This window comes from Perissodus microlepis, chromosome 17 (genome assembly GCF_051167445.1).
Source record: "Perissodus microlepis isolate ML-2025 ecotype Zambia chromosome 17, ASM5116744v1, whole genome shotgun sequence".
Taxonomy (NCBI): Eukaryota; Metazoa; Chordata; class Actinopteri; order Cichliformes; family Cichlidae; genus Perissodus; species Perissodus microlepis.
This window is the reverse complement of record NC_140477.1, coordinates 20,384,309-20,404,429: the sequence shown is the minus strand read 5'-3', so window position 1 is coordinate 20,404,429 and position 20,121 is coordinate 20,384,309. Positions and strand designations below refer to the sequence as shown.

The 20,121-nt window shown below is 39.8% G+C and overlaps 2 protein-coding genes across 3 annotated transcripts in view; one reads left to right on the top strand and one right to left on the bottom strand.

Moving 5' to 3' along the window:
• Window positions 1-442: 442 nt before the first annotated feature.
• On the bottom strand, window positions 443-12,365 carry rab21 (RAB21, member RAS oncogene family). The gene is made up of 7 exons (XM_084910158.1): window positions 11,893-12,365; window positions 6,408-6,467; window positions 6,218-6,325; window positions 5,515-5,578; window positions 1,673-1,727; window positions 1,406-1,494; window positions 443-926 (listed from the first exon to the last, which is right to left on the bottom strand). The coding sequence occupies exons 1-7, from the start codon at window positions 12,025-12,027 to the stop codon at window positions 787-789; spliced, it is 651 nt and encodes a 216-aa protein (XP_084766284.1). The 5' UTR covers window positions 12,028-12,365; the 3' UTR covers window positions 443-786.
• A 6,756-nt stretch (window positions 12,366-19,121) lies between these two features.
• The window catches only part of LOC146369538 (leucine-rich repeat-containing G-protein coupled receptor 5-like), a 50,136-nt gene continuing 49,136 nt past the window's right edge, over window positions 19,122-20,121 (top strand). For both annotated transcript variants that reach the window (XM_084909716.1, XM_084909715.1), the window contains exon 1: window positions 19,122-19,705. In XM_084909716.1, the coding sequence (XP_084765842.1) occupies window positions 19,428-19,705 (278 nt within the window). In that variant the 5' untranslated portion in view covers window positions 19,122-19,427. The remainder of the gene's footprint in view (window positions 19,706-20,121) is intronic.

Here is a 20,121-nt window from a genome sequence, read left to right as displayed (position 1 = left end):
TGCACAGCACCATTTAGCAATTATGTGACCCGACTCTGCTGAGCTTCTATATTCATTGTCTTAAAGCCGCTTGTGTGAGTCTTCCTCTAAAAAAGAAAATGTGAATTGGACAGCCGTGTTATGAAAAGCGACACCCTGTATTCTTTCAGTGTTTTAACACCTGAAAGTAAACATTTAAACTCATTTTTGATGTTTTACCAATTCACTGCAGTTTAACTTTTGACCAGCAGGTGGAGCCGCTGCACCACAAACAGCCAGTCCTGTGTTCCTCCTCTTAATTTGAAAACATGCTTCAGATAAACATGAAGATTAATGGGTGTAGTATTATATGTATGTGTGTGCGCGCTTGGGTGTGTGTGCGTGTTAAACCCCTATTTCCCCCAAATACACAAAAACAAAAATCTGTGTTAAAAGCCTGAGACTCAACTTTCTGTCCTCAGAATGATTTCATATCTTTTATTAATAATGTTTAGTACAAACACACAAACAGCTGCAGATGGACGTTTATCAACGACAAACTAACATGGGGAGTTATTATCATTAAAGAAAGTGATTTAATCACTGAACACACACTCCTTTTAATCATAAGGACTCCAGGTACTTTTATTTTGGAGGGAACACAGATTAAACAAATTTAAATAAGATTTCCCATGCTCCTTAGCAGCAGAGGCGGCGCTGAATGGACACAGCAGATTACAGTAGAGCGGACCGACAGACACTGGAAAATGTGTGTGTGGATATTATGTCTGCAAGCACAGAGAGAAGGTGTGTGTGCTTGTGTGTGTGTTAGCCAGAGGAGCAGCAGCCTCCAGCGGGCGTGGCTTGTGGTTCATCATCAACAATCTGTACACCCCGCCTACTTGATGCTGATTGGCTGGCTCCGTTGCCCTTCAACCTCTCCTCAGCCTGAGCAGTTTCCATCATCCCTGAAAACACAGTAGACCAGTTCAGAGTTCAAAGGTCAGATCCCGAATTTAAAAGAAAGGTTTTTTTACACCCTGTTTCCTACGGATTTGAATTCGGTGCACATGTTTGCACACCAATGATTTCAACCTTAGAATTATTGACAGAAACTTTGTGACAAATGAACAGAATTCACTCACTGGCCTATTTGTTCGGTTAACCTGTTTAGTGTGATCACAAACATCTAATCAGCCAATCCTGGACATAACACTGTTTATAATGCTCTGCACCTGTCTATGACAAAATGTCTAGGGATATGGTTAATGTGATTAACTAATCAAGCGATTTAACCAAATGTGTTTTATAATTAAAGAATAAATCATGTCCGCTTTAAACAAAAATATGTTGTAAAAGTTGTTCCTTAAGCCTCCAAAATATAAAGTTTGCTGCTCTTTGATTTTTTTGTATTGTGAAAAAAAATTAAAGATGTTGTCGGTCTTACTTTTACACAGATCCAGGAAGAGTTCCTCGATGCCTTTATTTAGCTTGGCTGATGTGTGGTAGTGTTTGGCTCCCACCGACTCAGCATAACTGCACACGAACATGAGAGTGGCCATTAAACTTTGCTCAGACTCAGGACATCGTCGCTGCTCACAGCTGAGCAGCTCGGTGCGGAAAATATAAAATAATGATGCTCACTTTAATTTTTCTTCATTATATTTTCTACTAATAATAAAAGTATTATTGACTAATAAGCAGCAGTTGTTACCTCTCAGCCTCTTCCACTGAAACATGTCTGTCTTTGTCCAAATCTATTTTATTACCTGCAAAGAAAACAAACCTTCAGTAAAATGCCCAATTTAAGAATCACTTTAAGGTCACAGCACATTATACTTTATAATCTATGATTAGCAGTTGTAGTCAACCAAAGATAATCATTACCCAGTCAGAGAGTTGCATGCAAAAGTAGTCAATCACATCTCCGAATGATGGACGGGTCTCCATCAGTCTATGCAGAAATGCTCAGACTTGCTTGCACACAGCCACTTCCACCAGCTCTCCCGGTAGAGCACTAAGGCATTCCCAAACCTGCTCCTGGGTCCGCCCCAGGCTCTCCTTCTAGTTGAGGTGCCCAAAACCACCTGAGCTGACTCCTTTTAATCTGGAGGAGGTGTGGCTCTACTCTGAGCTCCACCTCACCTTGTCTCTAAAAGAGAGCTGTCACAAAAATGTTTTCTGGCACTTGTATCTGTCATCTCATTGTTTCGGTCACTACCCAGAGCTGAGCTGGGAATGTGGATCGACCGGTAAATCACCAGCTTCACTTTCACACTCAGCTCTCTTCATAACAACAAATTGGTACAGCTCTCGCTCCCTCCTTCGCTCACACATCCAAAAATATCCTGAGATACTGAACTCCACTTAGAGCAGCAACCAAGAACCACAACCTCAGACGTGGAGGTGCTCACGCTCTTCCCTCCCACTTCACATCTGACCTCGCCCCAGAGTCAGGTGGAAGTTGCCGCTCAATAAAGTTAAACTACATCGTCTGTAAACAGATGAGAAATTCTGTCCAGAAAAACTACCAACGAAAAACAAACAATAGCTACATACAGAGAGCAGCTCTGTCAGAGTCCAACACCTACTGAGAACGAGCATGATGCCAACTGCGCTCTCACTACAGCTGTACAAGGAATATACCACACACTCCTGAACACTCCCAGTAGGAGGTTTGTGAGTCCAGAAATTACAGAATGATTGTGATATAAATCCTCATGAGGATGAAGAGCTTTCGCAGTGTTCCACAACAGAGACAGAAACCACATTGTTCCTCATAAGTCTGATGTGATCAGACATTCATTCAAATTCTTGAAACCAAAGCTACAGTGAGCACTTTCACTCTGACAGTCATTTATTCCACTGATATAAGCACTGATCATTGCTCCCTAAAAGCTCTCCAGCTTCTTTTTGCTTCCTCACAAAAGTTAATATTTAGTGCTTAGGTTCACTTTTAGCTCTGATTGGGTCTAAGGGCCACCGTAGATATTTATACATATATAAATAAAACCATGTTTTTTTACATTAGTAATTCCCTTTGTGCATAATTTGTTGATATATATATATATATATATATATATATATATATATATATATATATATATATATATATATAGGGTTTTTTTTGTTGATAATAAATTAATTAAAGCAACAAAACAACCTGAAGAGCTGGTTAGGAGCCGAAAGAGCCGGCTCTTTTTAGTGAGCCGAGCCAAAACAGACGGTTTTCTAAAAAGAGCCGGAATTCCCATCACTAGTCTCCACCAGCCACTGACGAAAACATGCACCTTCTGAAGTGCACAGAGGTTTTTATAAAAGTACAACACTGAAAAATATTTATAACGCTGAGTGTTAAAGCTGAGAAGTTATTTTCTCAGCTACTGATAGCTGCATGCAAATCCACCCGAGCTGAATGTCATATCTATTTGTAGATGCAAACACCCACAGTAATGATTTGAATATTTCTGTGCAGGCATCTGAACTGTGAACTGGATGTAACAGGTACGTTAACGATGCAGCGCTCAGCTCAGAGGGAGCATTTTGAAGACCGGCCTCATGTGATGTGGAGCCTAATTAAAAGCAAAATCAAAATTTCCAAACAGCAGATTTGATAACTGTACGATGGGGTCCAAACACATGACAAATGCAACATCACCAACATAATCCAGTTACAACTCTACAAATTGCCCCCATGAAGCCACACACGGACTAACAACATCATATATTTAGCAGCTATGGCAACAGGAGCAACAGAGGAGGCCCAAACGTCCAGTGTGCGTGACATGAAATCTTAAAAACAAACACTGCTCATGAGGTTTATTTTCTCTGTTTTCCTCCTCAGCTCATGTGTTCACACAATTTACCAAACTCCCAGCCAACCCTTAAATCTACTTCTATTTATCTATATAACCACATCAGAAAAAAAACAAACCAGTGTTGATGCGAGAGAGACGAGTCATCGCTGATATTTAAGTCAGTGTGCTGCTGGTGACACCTTAAAGGATCATTTCACTTAATTTCAGCCAGCTTCCTTTTAATACAGGGATGTCAAACTCAGTTTACGTGGTGGTTTGTTTTATAATAAAAAATAACCAGAAAACATTTCAATAGTAGATGTGATCTATGATATGATAATTTATCAGTTACTTTATTACTGTGATATGATCGGGTGTGGGAGTGATGTTGGGCATCAGTGGGAAAAGCTGTAAAATTTATGAAATACAGTTTAAAGTCCAAAATGTATGTCCTCCTTCACACTTTCCTGCTGGGGCAATTCCGGCCCCCTTGTTTTAAGGTGTCTGTCTACAGCAGGGGTGGGGAAACTCCAGGCCTCGAAGGCCAGTGTCCTGCCGGTTTTAGATGTGTCCTTGATCCAACACAGCTGATTTAAATGCTAAATTACCTCCTCAACATGTCTTGAAGTTCTCCAGAGGCCTGGTAATGAACTAATCATTTGATTCAGGTGTGTTGACCCAGGGTGAGATCCAAAACCAGCAGGACACGGGCCCTCGAGGCCTGGTCTACAGGGTGAAAATGAAAACCATTGAGTAGGTACCAAACCATGCAGTTCCTCGAATGTCCACTAGAGGCTCCCATGTTACAATTTCCAGCTTTACAGCAGAGATAAATATGTTTACAGCCCAACACACAAACTGGACTCTAAAGGTCATTTCTTTTCATATCTTTATAACTCCTTAATTTGTATTTTTTAAAGGCTTAAAGTTTGTATTATTAGGGGCGTGGCCTCTTTGACTGACAGCTACAGCTGTTCTAGCTGCTAGCTGTCTGCTAGGCTTCACCTCAGCTAACTGGAGTCCCTGAACTGGACGCCTGGACCGTGTTTCCATTATCCTTGCTAAAACAGTGGACTGTTTTGTAACATTACAGGCTTTGATCTTTAACAGTGACCCATGACTAAGAACCTACAGAAGCAAGACTTCCCACTGCAGAAGCCTTGAGGGAAATGCTCAACATCAAAAGCAACCGTTAAAACTCACAGACGGGACTCTGATGAACTCATTTTTCAATAAAAATGACTGAAGACAACAATCAGAACTTTTTAGTACATCTGTCATCAATACCACAAACAACAAAAGCTTGATAAACTCAAACAAAGGTATTTTCGAAAGTACTGTAGTAGAAACATAACAGCATCCCAGGTATCAAAATGTTGGCATTTTACTAAAGTAAGTGGAAGACCTGCCAGATCAGACTCTCCATAGACTCAGAGGCAAAAACTAAGGAGTAATTTTATCTGCTCAATATCTTCTTTGAATCATTGATAGTGAGCACGTAAGCCGTCCCAGGCGAAGACTCCTAATGTAGATGGGCAAAATGCAGGCAGTAATCACAACCCTACAGAGACACAACACCTATTTAAAATGAACCAAATCTCCTTTGCACTTTTAATAATCAATATTTTTGCCCACTTGGTTTTCATCAACTTATTCTTTACTTCCATTAAAAAAATTAAACCAGTTCTAATTTTCAGTAATCTTTGTGTTCATCTCTTTTAGCTCCCTTTTGGGTCTCCACCACTTTCTGATAACTTACCTACTATACATAAACAAATCTCGTTCCCCAACATTTTCCTCAACTCTTTCACCCAGTTCTTCACCTGCAACGACAACAAAGCACTCAGGTCAAATAAACCCTTCATAAAACCAAGATACAAATAATTAAGTAATTATAATGCAGACAGGAACTGAAAGAGCAACATTATGATCATAATTAACATTCTGAGAAACAAAGGGTTTAACATCCAAAGACCCACAGACAGACTAAACTTTTTATTTGTAAGATGTTTCAATCTTAATGTTTACTCATCTTAAGACTAGAAATACTCTGACTGCACTTTTAAGTTCTGATTACCAAACTATAGCCGGGCAATTCAGAGTAGGTCCTAAAAGTTTAAATTAAATACCATTTCTTTAATGAACATTTAAGCATTTGTCCATAACAAAACACTGATTGTTTTGGATCGACCTTTTTCAATCCAGAGGGTCAAGGGATCACCAGCAGCCATGTAAACTGTCTTTTACTTTTTGTAAATTATTTAAAAAGAAATTTTACTTCCTGGATGAACTGTAAAGCTTCTATAAAGCTGCTCCAAGGTTGTGGATAAAAGGACACAAAACTGGTTATTTGTTTGTTACGAGTTTAGCTTCCACTGCTGTTTTGTCATTTCCATAATGACATGTTGTCGAGAGTCTGCTTTTACGATGTTGGATCATCAAACTTTAGTTTTCAAAAGTACCTTCTGAAAGGAGTCTTCATCTGTTATGTCGTACACTAGTATGGCTCCATTGGAGTCTCTGTAGTAGATGGGACCTAAGGCGTGGAAGCGCTCCTGACCCGCTGTGTCCTGCACAACCAGACAACGTTAACACCCAAAACCTTTATTCAGAAGATCAGGAGAATAAAAACTACTTTGAACGCAGCCTTACCCATATGGCGAGGTTTACTCTTTTTCCTGTGATGTTCAGCTTCTTTGTGAGGAAGGACGCCTGCGTAGGAAGAGGACAACATGATTATTTTAATAATTTCACAAACTCAATTTGAATAAGATTCATCTCAGCAAAGTAATATTGAAAGGTAGCTCAACAACTAAAAACACAAAATAAAAACTGGACAAAATGTTAAATAAGATACTAAACAAAATAAAGCAGCAGAAAAAAAGCTCAATAAATTTCCATTAAACTAAATAAAATAAAGCATCTCACCAATTAAAAATGCTAAAATATCAAAAACACAAGACAAACAGTTTGTCATGTAAATAAAAACAGAATGTAATGATTTGTAAATCCATGATTCTCGATTTACAATAAAAGAGAGAAACGTTTAGACTGAGAAAATGAAACATTTTAATAAAAAATATGAACTCATTTTGAATTTGATACCAGCAACATGTCTCAATAAAACTGGCATGTTGCCCACACTGCAGCATCCTCTCTTCTTTTAACTACAGTCTGTAAAACATCTGGGCTGCTGCTGTTGCTGCTTTGCCATATTTTTCATTTCGCGATGCTGATGCTGTTTTCGGCTGGTGTAAGGTCCTGACTGCAGGCCGGTCTGCTTAAATATGAAGGGCCTTCCCTGCCTGGACAGGAGCAGATACTCTGTTATCTGTGTACACCTTTCAGCATTGATGCAGCTGAATGGTTCATTTTCTCATTTTAAACTTTTATATGTGTCCTGTGTCCTGTTGTGAATAAAACATGGGTTCATGACATTTTCAAATCATTGCATTCTGGTTTTTTTTCTATTTCTGATTTACATTTTACACTCTCACACTTTTTTTTGGACTGGAGATAGTAAAACATAAGCGCTAGAAAATAAAATAGAAACTAAACAGTAGAAAATATGCACAATAAACTGGTCGATGGTGAAAAAAAATAAAGTCTGAGATTATTTTAGCAGATAAATCCCCAAACATATTCTGAAACCGCTTCAGCTCTGTGCACGTGCCCTTTGACCAGAAGTTAAACCAATAGTTTACGAGCATCTCTGCTGAAATCAGCCTTCTGCAACAACTTTTGTAACTTCTCACATTTTACCACAAAAACATCTGCAAGTTTTATGTTAACCTGTCAACTGATTTCTGTCGACAGTCTGCGCAGCGATAAACCAGAGACCAAAGTCCTGCCGAGCAGCAGGCTGTGGCTTTTCCCCTCCGTCCCAGTCACGTATGATTTATTGAAGCGTTCTCTGGGAAAGTCAAACCCGAGATTAAGATTTCAACATCAGCAGCAGAATTTACGTGACGGCTGGACGGAGCAGAGGGGAGAGATTTATGGTGGAGAGGTGAGAGGAAGGCTGAGAGTGGGGCTGTGACAGTATGTGATTAAGGTTGGGAATTAGTGTGTAAATGTGACGTCGGTCAGCTGACTGCACTGCTCCACGAGTGCTCTGACCTCTGAGGTTTAAACCAAATCTACGGAGGCCCAAACGTGCCAAAAATGAAATCAGTAACTGATTCTAATTCCCCCAACTGTTTACTTCAATTTTAAACCAGTTTTCCTTTTATGTGCTTTTTCTGTTTACTTCCAAAAACTGTCTGCTACATGACTGAAATGCTAAATCCAGGGTTGGATAATGATTCAGACGATTATCAGACCAGTTAGTTGAAAATGACCACAAGTTGAGCCAGTTTTATCATTTTAATATAAAGTACTGGTTCTGGGTAAACCTACAGCAGGTGAAACAAACAGCAGGAACTGGTTTAAACTCCCTAAACTCAGAGATGTCCATCAGCGGCACTGCTAATAAACATCTTTAAATCCTTCTGAACTGAGAGGATGACTGGAAAATGCATACACACAGACACTTTTCTTCACAGTCCCATGACAAATCATGACAGTTCGATAATGCAGAGCTCGTGCTGGCAAAAACAAACCATCAACAGCCTCTGGAAGTTTCTCCTAATCCTCTCATCTAAAGAACGCTGAGATGCTTCGTTTGATACTCGTGCTGTGCTCACGCTTTAAGCTTCAGTGAGATGATCCTTCATCCACGGCCAGCAGACTCTGCAATCAGCTGGGATGCCCCTTTGTGCGTCACATGAGAGTGAGCGTAGACCTGAGCCTTGCAAGTGTGATGCCGAGGTTCATTCACATGACCATGTGACTGCGACGCTGTCCCTGGAGGGCTTGCTGATCCTCGTCCTCATCAAGGATCCTCCAAACAGCCGAGGCCACGAAGCAAACACAAAGACGGCATTTTTACTCTGCGGCGAACGGAGTTTGTGGCGAACCCACATCCTTCCCCAGCCTACATCCCCCACAATGCCTTTCAGCAACTCCACACATCCTCATTAAGCAGAGTTTAAGTAAGAGTGAGAGTAACATCTACAGTATAAAGTTCACAGAGGGAGAAAAAGAAAAGTATTAACTACTGCCTGCAAAGAGAGCCTAACGGGCTCAGCTGTGAGTGAAATGTTAGTACTGAGGTGGTCACTGTGTTCACCGCCTCCAGGTGAAGTTCTGCTGGTCTGACGCCTCTCTCCATCTCTGCACTTTGCTATAAGTTGAGCACTAAGCATCAAACCCCAAGTGGGTGTGTGACATGATCTTTGCGTATCAGGTGATTCTTCCGCACGTATTTAAGGTTTTGTGAGCGAGCTAGTGAAATGTTATGTGTAGTTTTAACAATTGTACACACAGAAAGGTTTTTGAAAGCAAAAAGCTTATCTGATTTGTGAAGCTGAAATTAATAAATTGTGCGTAAATGATCAGTAATTATTCAGGTTTGGATGAACACATTTGTGAAATTGTTTTAGTTGAGGGCAGATTGCTCTGCATTTCTGTGTGGATTGAGCGCGAGTGTGTGCGTAAGTCCTCGAAAGTTACACAAATCGTTGCACACATTTATAAAGCTTACGCCTATGCTTGTGGCTCACTTCGAACAATATTGCAACACTTCGCTCTATGTAATTTCACTCTATATTTCGCAGTTGTGTTCATCTTTGGAGCCACATACTTAAGCAAGCAGGTTTTCTCAGCATAAACTACATGAAGTCCAAACAGCGCCGTTTCCTCACTGATGACACTCTGCAGTCCTGCGTGAATATTAAAGTGACTTCTTCCAGCCCTGATATGGAGAAGCTCTGCAGTGATGTTCAGAAACAGAAATCACACTAAACAGTGAGAAAAGTATCATTTAATATGCTTTTATTTTGAAATAAATATCTATATATTGTGGACCCTGAGCTGGACGGTTGATTGCTGCCTGCGTCTTAATGAAAGAACACAAGATCACAGCACAGTGAAATGAAGGCATAATTCCATACAAATAGTTTTCATGATTATTATTTATATTTGTAAGTTATTCAGCCACTGCTACGTTTTATTTATATGAAACTGGCCTATTTTTAATTGATTAATTTTTCACAAGGTGTGAACTCAAATAAATCTCCCAAATGTTTTATTTAAAAACACGTCTGCACATGGAAGTGTTGTTTTTTTCCTCTTCAAAGCATTTGTTAAATAGTTCTTAAAAAAAAAAAAAAAAGGTCCTATTATTCTAATTATCCCCCCCCACAACTTCAATTTGCAGTGGGGAAAGCTCAAAGTGACTCAAAGATGAAGGAAAGAGTGTCCACTCAGCAGTGTGGAGATAAAGGAGGTAAAGGTTTCTGCCTTCGCCTCACAGGGTCTCACCTTTGCTGCTTTTTCACACTTGCCGGTCAGAGCACAACTACACACCAGGAAAACTCTCACCCAACCACCTCGATGCTCAATAAATCTATAAAGTTCAAAGGTAAATTAATAAATAAAGTGTGGTGAATCCATATCAACGGTCTAATCCTGACTCAAACAGCTGGGACAGGTATCAGCAAACGGCGGCCAGAGGACTGCTTGTAAAACAGTAGCAGCCACACGGAAACCTGCAGGACTTTCCTGCTGTGTCCTTTGAGCTTCTGCTCCTTGGTGAGATGTTGCTGGAAGCTGAGCAGCGCATTTACACCTGACAGCAGAGCAGACAGAAATCGCTCCACAGGTGAGCGAAGCAGTCCCACATGCCCAGACACATCTGCACTGCAGGAGTCAGTTACACGCTGACGGTGAAAGAAAATCAGCGAAGTTTCAGTTTCATTTGACTCTCAAATCATCATCGTATGCAACAAGAAATGAGGGAAAGAAATTGCGGTCTTCAAAGTATGCTGATATTGGTATTGGACTGATGCTAGCCTGACAGGAGTGACACTTTGTTTCTATCGAAGTTCAGTATGTGGCCCACTGAATTACAATAAAAAAAAAAAAATTTTCTTTTTTTTTGGGGGGGGGGGGGGGGGGGGGGAATAAAATAATAGCCTATAGCTCATTGGATCCGCTTCTGTTGGTTTGAAGTCCTTTAGAGGCAGAAACATTTTATTCCAGGTTTCCAAAAGCCTGAGATTCTAAATACACAGAAGCTAATTCATTATTGTGGAAAGTCAAATCACAAGGATTTAGTGTTCAGAGTTTGCATATTGACAACATTTCATCTCATGAATCATGACACACCGCTCTCCCATATATAACCTGCTTTTACATATCGGTATTGTATCAGCAAAACTGGGTCTGTATTTACTTGATATCAGATCAATACCGAAATTTGCGGTTTCACACAGCTGTATTGAGAATCCGAGACCTCACGTGATCATACTGTATCATCTGGTCAATCACAAGGTCACCCCCACCCTAAATCAGCCCCATCTTACTGGTCCTTTTGGACTCTAATGTGGCCTTTAGTTACTAAACGAATATCAAGTTGAATTCAGTAGAACGTTAATCTACAGACTGACATTATAAAGTCATCAGAAACGTGTTTGCAGAGCTCAAAGAGGACGCTAGAGGAAGGACTGTTTTCTGATAGACTTCTACATAATCACCAGGAGGCTCCACCTGCTGGTCACTAGAAAGAATGCAGGTGAGAGGCACTTCAGCTTCAAGTCAAGTAAGCTTCCTCTCACTTTTCCCCCCCAATCCTTCACCTGTACAAGCTTTTGTTTTTATAATCAAACAGATCGTGCAGGTCACCTTCACTTGTTTCACCTGTGTCTCTTCATCTCCTCACCTCTCTTTCCTCATGCTTCCTGTCTTTGCTACACCACTAAAAGCTTTAAAATGCTCTGTTGGGGGTTCCTGTGGGGCCACAGCTACTCTCTTTTGCCCCTGGCCCCCCTTGGAGATTAAAGCACCCGTGGTGAAAACAGTGAGTGAAGTCAGGTGTATCAGATGTATTTCTGGGTGTTTGTGACCGTAAATCTCCCGGAAAAACACCTGACTTTCCCCTCCGTCATCGGATCCGGTTACAGCCACAACACCGCCGGTATTTCGCAATAACTCCGCTCCCCCGGTAGGCCCGGGTCAGGAAACACAAGACTCTCCTCCACCTGCCACCTGCAGCGCGCGATGACAGGCACGAGCCCGGCTCCTCCGCCCCTCTTACCTGTAGAGTTGTGATGTGTTTGTCGTTGAATTTGTTCTCGCAGTATCTGAGCACCAGCGACGTCTTCCCCACGCAGCCCTCCCCGAGCAGCACCACCTTGAACGAATAGGTCTTGCCGCTGTTCGCCGCCGCCATGGCTGGCAGTTAAAACTCGCACAAATCCTCCGCTTTTATCCGCAAAACGGGCGTTTTAAGACTAGCGCTGCTAATGCTAACCCAGTCGGAAATGAAGTCCTGCGCAGCTCACATCGGCTTCCGACTTCAAAAAAGGAGCTAAAATCATTAGAGGGACAGCTCGACAGCACACACGAACCCGACTTCTACCAGAATCTACTCGCAGCTCGGAGGGAAGCGAGTCCAAACCCAGAGACAGATCGCGTTTCACCCTGTGGCCAAAGCCTGATTTTCACCCAACTAATGGCGTCTCTCTCAGCTAACAGTTAGCCGGCTAGCTCAACCAAAGATCGTGTCTACCCGGAGGAGGACTCACTGAGCACCTTTGTTTTCGTCCTGTTGTCTGTAAAGACACAACGCAGGGAGAGCGATGGAAATACTACATTTAAGGAATCAAAAGAAAGATAGATACCAAAGTTTGGGGAAAATAGAACGTTCAACTTAAATGTCTTAAAATAGAAGACATTGAAACTTTGAAAATATAAAAGCTTTGATCGAAAAAGTTAAAATTACAAATAACGATGACAAATGGATAAAAACGTAAATGGAAAAATAAAAACAGTAGAATTAAAACTTCAGAGAATGTAACATGAGAGAAGCAGGTGGAAACTGATTTTAAAATGTCGCAGCAGGCTGCTGCCCCTTCCTAAGCCTGGTTGTTTTGGAGGTTTATTCCTGTTAAAAGGGAGTTTTTCTTTCCTGCTGTCGCCACTTCTCTGTGTTATTGTAGGCTCTTGATCTCATAGCATAACGCACCTCAAGATGACTGTTGTGATGTGGCACTTTTTAAAACAACCTTATAGAAAGTCTAAATATCAGAGGAAAAATAAAAGTAAAATTGATATGAACATGAAAACGTGAAATGTCATGACAGAAATAAAGTCAAACATGACTGTGTTGTGTCAAAATAACCACAGAAAGAACTCAAAATAAAAAAAACAAAAAACGCTTGGGTGGTATACAGGAAAATGATCCTAAAGGGAGCAGCTGAAAGAAGAAGAATCATCTTTAGGAGTCTAAACGGTCTGATAATCCTCAAACATTCAGGGGGGGAAAAGAAATTAAAAACAAAAAATGAAAACTAATTAAAGAGGACGCCAAAATAATTACATAAAATATCAAAACAGTAAGAGTAATTTTGATATTTTATTCAATATGTGTGTGTGTGTGTGTGTGTGTGTTTTGTGGGGATGGCAAATGCTATCATTTTTCTGTAAACTAAATTTACCTACTGGTACAAATAAAGTAGCCTTGAACCTTTAATGTTAAAAAAATACAGAAAAGGAAGAAGACGATGTAAAAATTACATAAAATATACATTTTTGATTTGTGAATAATTTTAACATTTTACTTCTTTATTTCATATGTTTTATTTCTGAACCTTTCTTGCCGTATTTGTCTCTGGATTTGTGAACTTCCTTCTTTGCTGGTCGATCGGCACTGCCTGGGCCTCTGAAGCAGCAGCAGAGTGAGAGCTCCTCGCTGCAGAGTCACATGATGAGCTCCGTCAGCGCTGTTGGCTCATCACAGACTGTAAAGCATATTTATGTTTAATATTTATATCCAGTCTGTGGTACAACAGTCAACTCCTGAGCTAAAAGGGAAAAAAGAGAGCTTTTTACAGAACAAGTCAAAAATATGAGACAAAAACTACAGAATTGTATTCAGTGTCTTAAAATTATGAGAATAATAATTGTTTTAATGTTTTGCCTTTTTTTAAATAAAAAATGAGATAAATTATTTAAAAAGTGATAATTTCACATAAAAAGCAATATAAATAGCTGAAATTTTTGCAAAGTAATTGTCAGTTTCTACTGCTCCAATCAAAGCTATAAAATAGTCTTTAAATATGACATGAAAACCATTATTGACGACTTGAAAATAAAAATGGTTAAAAAATGTTAATTTTTTTTGTGTGATTTGGTTAGTAATGAACTCAAACTAATTTTTAGATGGAAAAAGTCAACAGTTGTACTTAGTACAAATTATGAGATAAAAATGAAAATGTTGATCTGCTAAGTGAAATTATAAGAAAAATATTAAGCATTTTTATCTTGAAAAAACTCATGTTGAATAAAATCGATGAGAAAGTTCAAAGATCAAAGTCAGATAATAAGGTTACATGTTTATCTGTATATGAAATTAAAAAAATCAAACATCTAATAACTCCAACATCCAGCATGCTTTGCTTCTTTTGTTTTTCATATAAACCTCAGATGATGAAATATAAAGAGCTGTCATGTGGAGTTTTACAGCCCTGACACGAGCCTGGTTTTCCTGTTGGACGCCTTCAAGGACGCATGGAAACAAAAAACAACTTGTTTTTCCGTCTCTGACTGCAGTGAAGCTGCTTAGCCACTAGAGGGCAGAGTCCCATTGAAAACAGGAACAGATTCATGTTTAGGAGGGTGGAAGAAAAGAACAAAAGCTGCAAAACAACCTCAAGTACAAAGAAGCTTAAAAAGACCAGAGACAGGCCCAGAGTGACCACAGAGAGGAAACAAAGCATCAAACACAACAAACAAAAGAGGGATACATGCAAAATGACACAGAAAAAAACAAATGACCAAAAACAGGTTTCAATAAAATATGGAAATAAAACAAAAAAAAAAACAAACTGAAACATCACACAAACAGAACAGACAAGACAAAAATATCAACAAAAACCTGAAAAACAAACACAAAAGAAACACAAATGACAAAAAAAGAGATGCAGAATGTTCAGAAATATACTGAAAATGACAGCAAAGACACAAAGCGATGCTAAAGAGAAACAAAAAGCTGCAAAAAGTATGCAAAGCAATTACAAAAAAAGAACTTGAAAGAAAAATGAATGCAGCCAAACCACAAGGAAACAGACAGAAAGGAGATATAACGTAGACACAAGGTGCGAAATTATCGAACATGTCATCACAGAAATAAACAACATAGAAACTGAAAGATTAACATGAGTTTGTATGTCAGGGAGTCTTTCTTTTAAACTAGGTGATTTATCACTGTGGTCCAGACAAAGTGAAGCAACCTGGTCACAAAATAAATAGTTTCCTTCATAAATATTTCATTTTTTTTCTTGCAAATTTACATTTCTGAATTTTTCCCCTGAGTTCTGTTTTTTGTCATTTAAATAATCAGAAAGACAGAAATCTTTCCTGCTTTCACACAGGTTTCTTCATACTGTTGCATCATGTTGTATGTGTGTGTGTGTGTGGTGACAACTATTATATGTCAGCTTTACCTCACCCTCACCCCTTTGTGTCTTATTTCCTTGAAACTTGCAGCAGGATCTCAGAACTGCTAACCATTAACATCAAATTAGTGTACAGGTTTACCTGACTTTGTGAGGACTTAAGTTGTTTTCAGGCCTTGTGGGGACATGTGAGAGATCAGACTTTTCTGATCTCAGGGTTCATGGAAGGCTGAATTACCAGGAATTCCTAAAAGTCAGGCTAGCATTACTCTGCCTGGATATACTGAACAAGTATATCATCAGATTACTGACCACTTTGTTAGGTACACCTTGCTAGTGCTGGATTTGATTGTTTTTTTTGCCTTCAGAGCTGCTTTAATTCTTCATGTTGGAAACATTTCTCAGAGATTTTGGTTCTTGTAAATGTGACAGCATCACACAGTTGCTGCAGATTTGTCAGCTCCACATCCATGAGTGAATCTCCCGTTCCAACTCCAATCTCAAAAGGTGCTCTGTTTGACTGAGATCTGCTGACTGTGGAGGATATTTGAGTACAGTGAACTCATTTTTCAAGAAACCAGTTATAGATGATTTGACCTTCGTGCTATGGTGCGTTATTCTGCTAGAAGTAGCATCATTAGATGGAATGTTTTGGTCTTCAGGGGATGGAAACCAAAAGCAGCCTGACCGTTGACAGAAGGTAGGATGGATGCTTTCTTGCTTGCCCCAAATTCTGATCCTACATCCTGAATGTCGCAGCAGAACTGGAGACTTACTAGACCAGACAACATTTTTCCATCTTCTAGTCTCCAGTTTTGGTCAACCTGTGAAAACTGTAGTCTCAGTTTCATGTTCTTAGCTGACAGAAGCACCATCTGGTGTGGTCTTCTGCTGCTGTAGCCTGCTTCAGTGGGTCGTCTTGACCATGTCTTTATGCCTAAAAGCTTTGAGCTGCTGTGATGTGATGGTAAATGATATATTTCTGTTTACAAGCAGCTGAAAAGGTCTACCTAATAATGTAGATGGTTGAGTATATATGAGAAGTAAATGAACAAGAAATAAATCACAACATTCAACCAATTTATTACATGTGAAATTTATGTTTTTACTCAAAAAGCTGGATTATTGATGCATTGACCACAAAGAGACACAAATCAAAACAAACACCCTCCAATAAATATAAAATAAAAGAAAGAGACTAAGAAGATAAAAAATACACAAATTAGACAAATGAAAAGCAAAACAACCTGAAAAGAATCTGACAGCAAATCAGAAAGGAAATCAGTCTGTTATGGCTGAGTTTAATTACTTTAATTACAATGCTGTGACCTCACTGAGCCTCTCCATGCAGAAAAAAGGTTTTTTTCTAGCCCCTCGTGTTCTGGGTGAAGTGCCCCAAAAACCTCCAAATACAAAATACCTGAAACCCTCATTATGGTGTATTCCGGTATTCAAACATAATCTTTTCTAATCACAGCTGAACAGTTTTATTTATTTAAAAAAAATCTCCTGTCCTGATGTGGGATTCAATAATTCACCAAAAGCTCCAAAACTACACTATTTTCCATCCTTTAAAAGTCAAAAATCTTCCATTGGTGTATATGAATCAGTTGACAATCAGTTCATGAAATTTAACTGTGGCTCTTTATTATGAAGGGCCCAGAGATAATATATTCAAGTTTAAAGACCAACAGGTATGAAATCACTGGCTACAAGCTAATCGATACTCCAGAAAATAGTGTCACCATTCCCGGAAGATCCTTCAGACCTCTGTGCACAAATAGCAGGATGATATATATATATTATTCAACGACTTAGACTAAATGAGCTCAGTATAAGGTGAATGCATACTAAACATACTAAACATTCCATTAAATGTTTACATTGTATTTATAGAATTAAATTAAATGGAAACTTTTACATGTGATTGAATTAGTTAAAGTCAAGCCATTTTTTAATGTTAAGTCTCTGTCTTTCCCAGAGGAGCATCAGTAGGAAATACAGATTCTCAGATGTGACTTTATTCACTTTTTTGTTTTTTCTTGTTGACTACAATTTCTTTTTTATAATAATGTTATCTGAAATCTTTAATATGTGATTAATCTTTAGTCCTAAAACAGGACACGTCTTTATACTTTATTCACCTTATATCAAATTTGCACTACGTTTGAATTCAGTTTTTATGTTTAATCTATTTAATCTTTACTCTCAGACCATTAAAAGTCACAGTTCAAAGAATACAAACTACCATATGCACATCTAAATAATAATTTAATGAGGTAATAATTATAACATATCAGATTTTATGATTTGTAATAACAGGGCCGCTACACTCTGTTAACATGTACTGTCAGCTTTCTTTAATGGCTTCAAATACTAATATTTTTCCAGTTTTAGTGCGCACATGTTCATACAGCATTTTGAATACTAAACTGCCATTTGGTGCTTTTCCTGTTACTAATACTCATACAGCTTATTTGCCAGCAGCTGTGTTACTTTCTGGCTGTATTGCGTTTTTAATCGCTTCATATTTTTCTAATATTGTACTTTTCTCTTCCTTGCTCTGCTGCCAGCACATTTATCCCTCTTTGTGATTGGTCAGGTGCTGCCAGCACCACCCCTTTCTTGTAGCTAGACCATTGAAACCTGGGCTGACTTACAGAGTTGATATGTGACCTCTGAGCCTGATTGCTGATATCAGGTTAAGTGAAGGTAATGAAAGCTATGCTGGCTATGATGAACTTGCTTTGTAGCACAGGGCTCTGGAATATGAATAACAAGATTACTTGCTGAGACTGTTTTGTGCACCCCTAATTTTTTGCAGACAGGTTAAAAAAATACTGTGATTAACAGCTGAACAACATTAGCACTGTTCAGTTATTTGTTATAGATATGTTTTGTTTCAATGGAATGTAAAAGAGAAAAAATAGCTACAATAAATAAGCATATCAACATTAGCTATGAGACAAATAGCTGTTGGGGGGGGGGGGACGACTAAACAGGTCGCCACTCTGTTGCAGAGCGAACAAGCTAGGCTTGTTGGTGGGACTGCAGGCCAAGAGCAAAGAGCTGGAGAAGATGGTTCAGCTCATTATCAACATCATTTAAAAAAAAAAAAAACCTGCAAGTTTATGCATAAAATGCATGAAATTCTTTAAATGCCTTTCATGTTTCAACAGCTTATAAGAAGTGAGTTTCAAATGTGAGTGCAGGTTTCCTTTGAGCACTTGGGGGAGGATGCACTAATCAGATGGATTTTGGGGTCCTTTCTGAGGAAAATTTAAACCTCAGACTCTAATTTTTAACAGACTCAGCTTCATTAAACCATTTGAAAGGATTCGGTTTAATTGAGTTTTATTTATATAGCACCAAATCACAACATCAGTTGCGTCGAATTGCTTTATATTGTAAAGACCCTACAATAACAGAGAGAAATCCCCAACAACAAAATGAAGAGCCCGATGAGCAAGCACTTTGCTGACAGAGGGAAGGAAAAGCTTACTTTTAACAGGAAGAAACCTCTGGCAGAACCAGGCTCAGCGGGTGTGAGGAACAGTTTCCTAGGTCTTGGTATAAGAAGCATGCTACTAAAAAATAGTTAAAACAGTAGAAATAATAAGAAAGTAAATAAAAAGTAGATAATAAATGTCCTATATCAATTTGTGGTGGAAATTACTTTTTTATGTGAAGAAAATTGAAGTTAATCCTCTCCTGTACGTTTTTATTGGGGGGGACATGCATGTGACATAAATAATGAGGGACATGCTCTGTGGATTTTAATATTTACTTGTTTTTTCGCTGCTGCTATAAAATCACGGCACACGCAGAAGCAGAGACACACCGCCTATATAAAGTGAACCACGGTTTACACACTCCTGTAGAGTGAGTGGAGGGACACACACACGCACACTCTGGCTGTGCAGCTCCACGCGTTCAGCCTGGAAAGCGACCAAACTTCAGACAACCTGCACTTTTATTCCACTCTTCAAATCCTCTTTGTGCTCCACTTTACATCCGGATCAGAGGAAGTTAAAACTGAGCGGTTTCCAGTTTGCCTCTGGTGAGTAGGGACCAAAAACCACCACAACGTGATCCGGATCCCAGGCTGCAACTTTATATTTCCACATCACTTCTGACTGAAACTTTCACCCTGCGGGAACAGACCACGCAGGACATGCTAGGGTTTGTGCCTGTCCTGGCCGCCTTTGCGCTGCTCTCGGTGGGCTTCAGGAGCGCCGGGGCTGAGCTGGAGATGCGGAGCTCCGCCGTGCCCGCGGTGCAGAGAGCTGCAGCTGGGGTGAACAGCTCCGGGGACGAGGTCGGGGGAGCAGGGCGGACCAGCTGCCCTGGCCGCTGCCGGTGTGAGGTGGACGGGCTGCTGCACTGGGTGGACTGTTCGGACCTGGGCCTCCGGGAGATACCGAGCAACCTGAGCGTCTTCACATCTTACCTGTAAGTCAGCAGTCGTTTGTCTTTAAGGTAACCTGTTGATCCAAAGTCTGCACAAAGTAAGTGTTGTGTGTGTGAGCGTGCCTGCGCGCGCGCACGGGTGATGTTATGTAGTGGTGAGAAACGGAACACCTGTCCTCTGTGCCTGTTTTTCGGGTGCATGTCAGGTGCTGTGGTTCATGATGTTTAAGGAAAAACATTTAATCTGCAGAGACCCAGAGTGCATCACTGAATTTACACCTGGAGACAAAAATAATTTCCCAAATTCAACCACATCCCCAATGAAGCTGCAGTTCCCCGAATGCCCAATTGAGGCAGTCTCCAGCAGTGGGTCAATCTCCATAGATTCCCAAATTACAATGTCCAACGTTAGAGGAGAGAAAACACGTTCACAGCCTGATACAAAAACACCTCGCTAA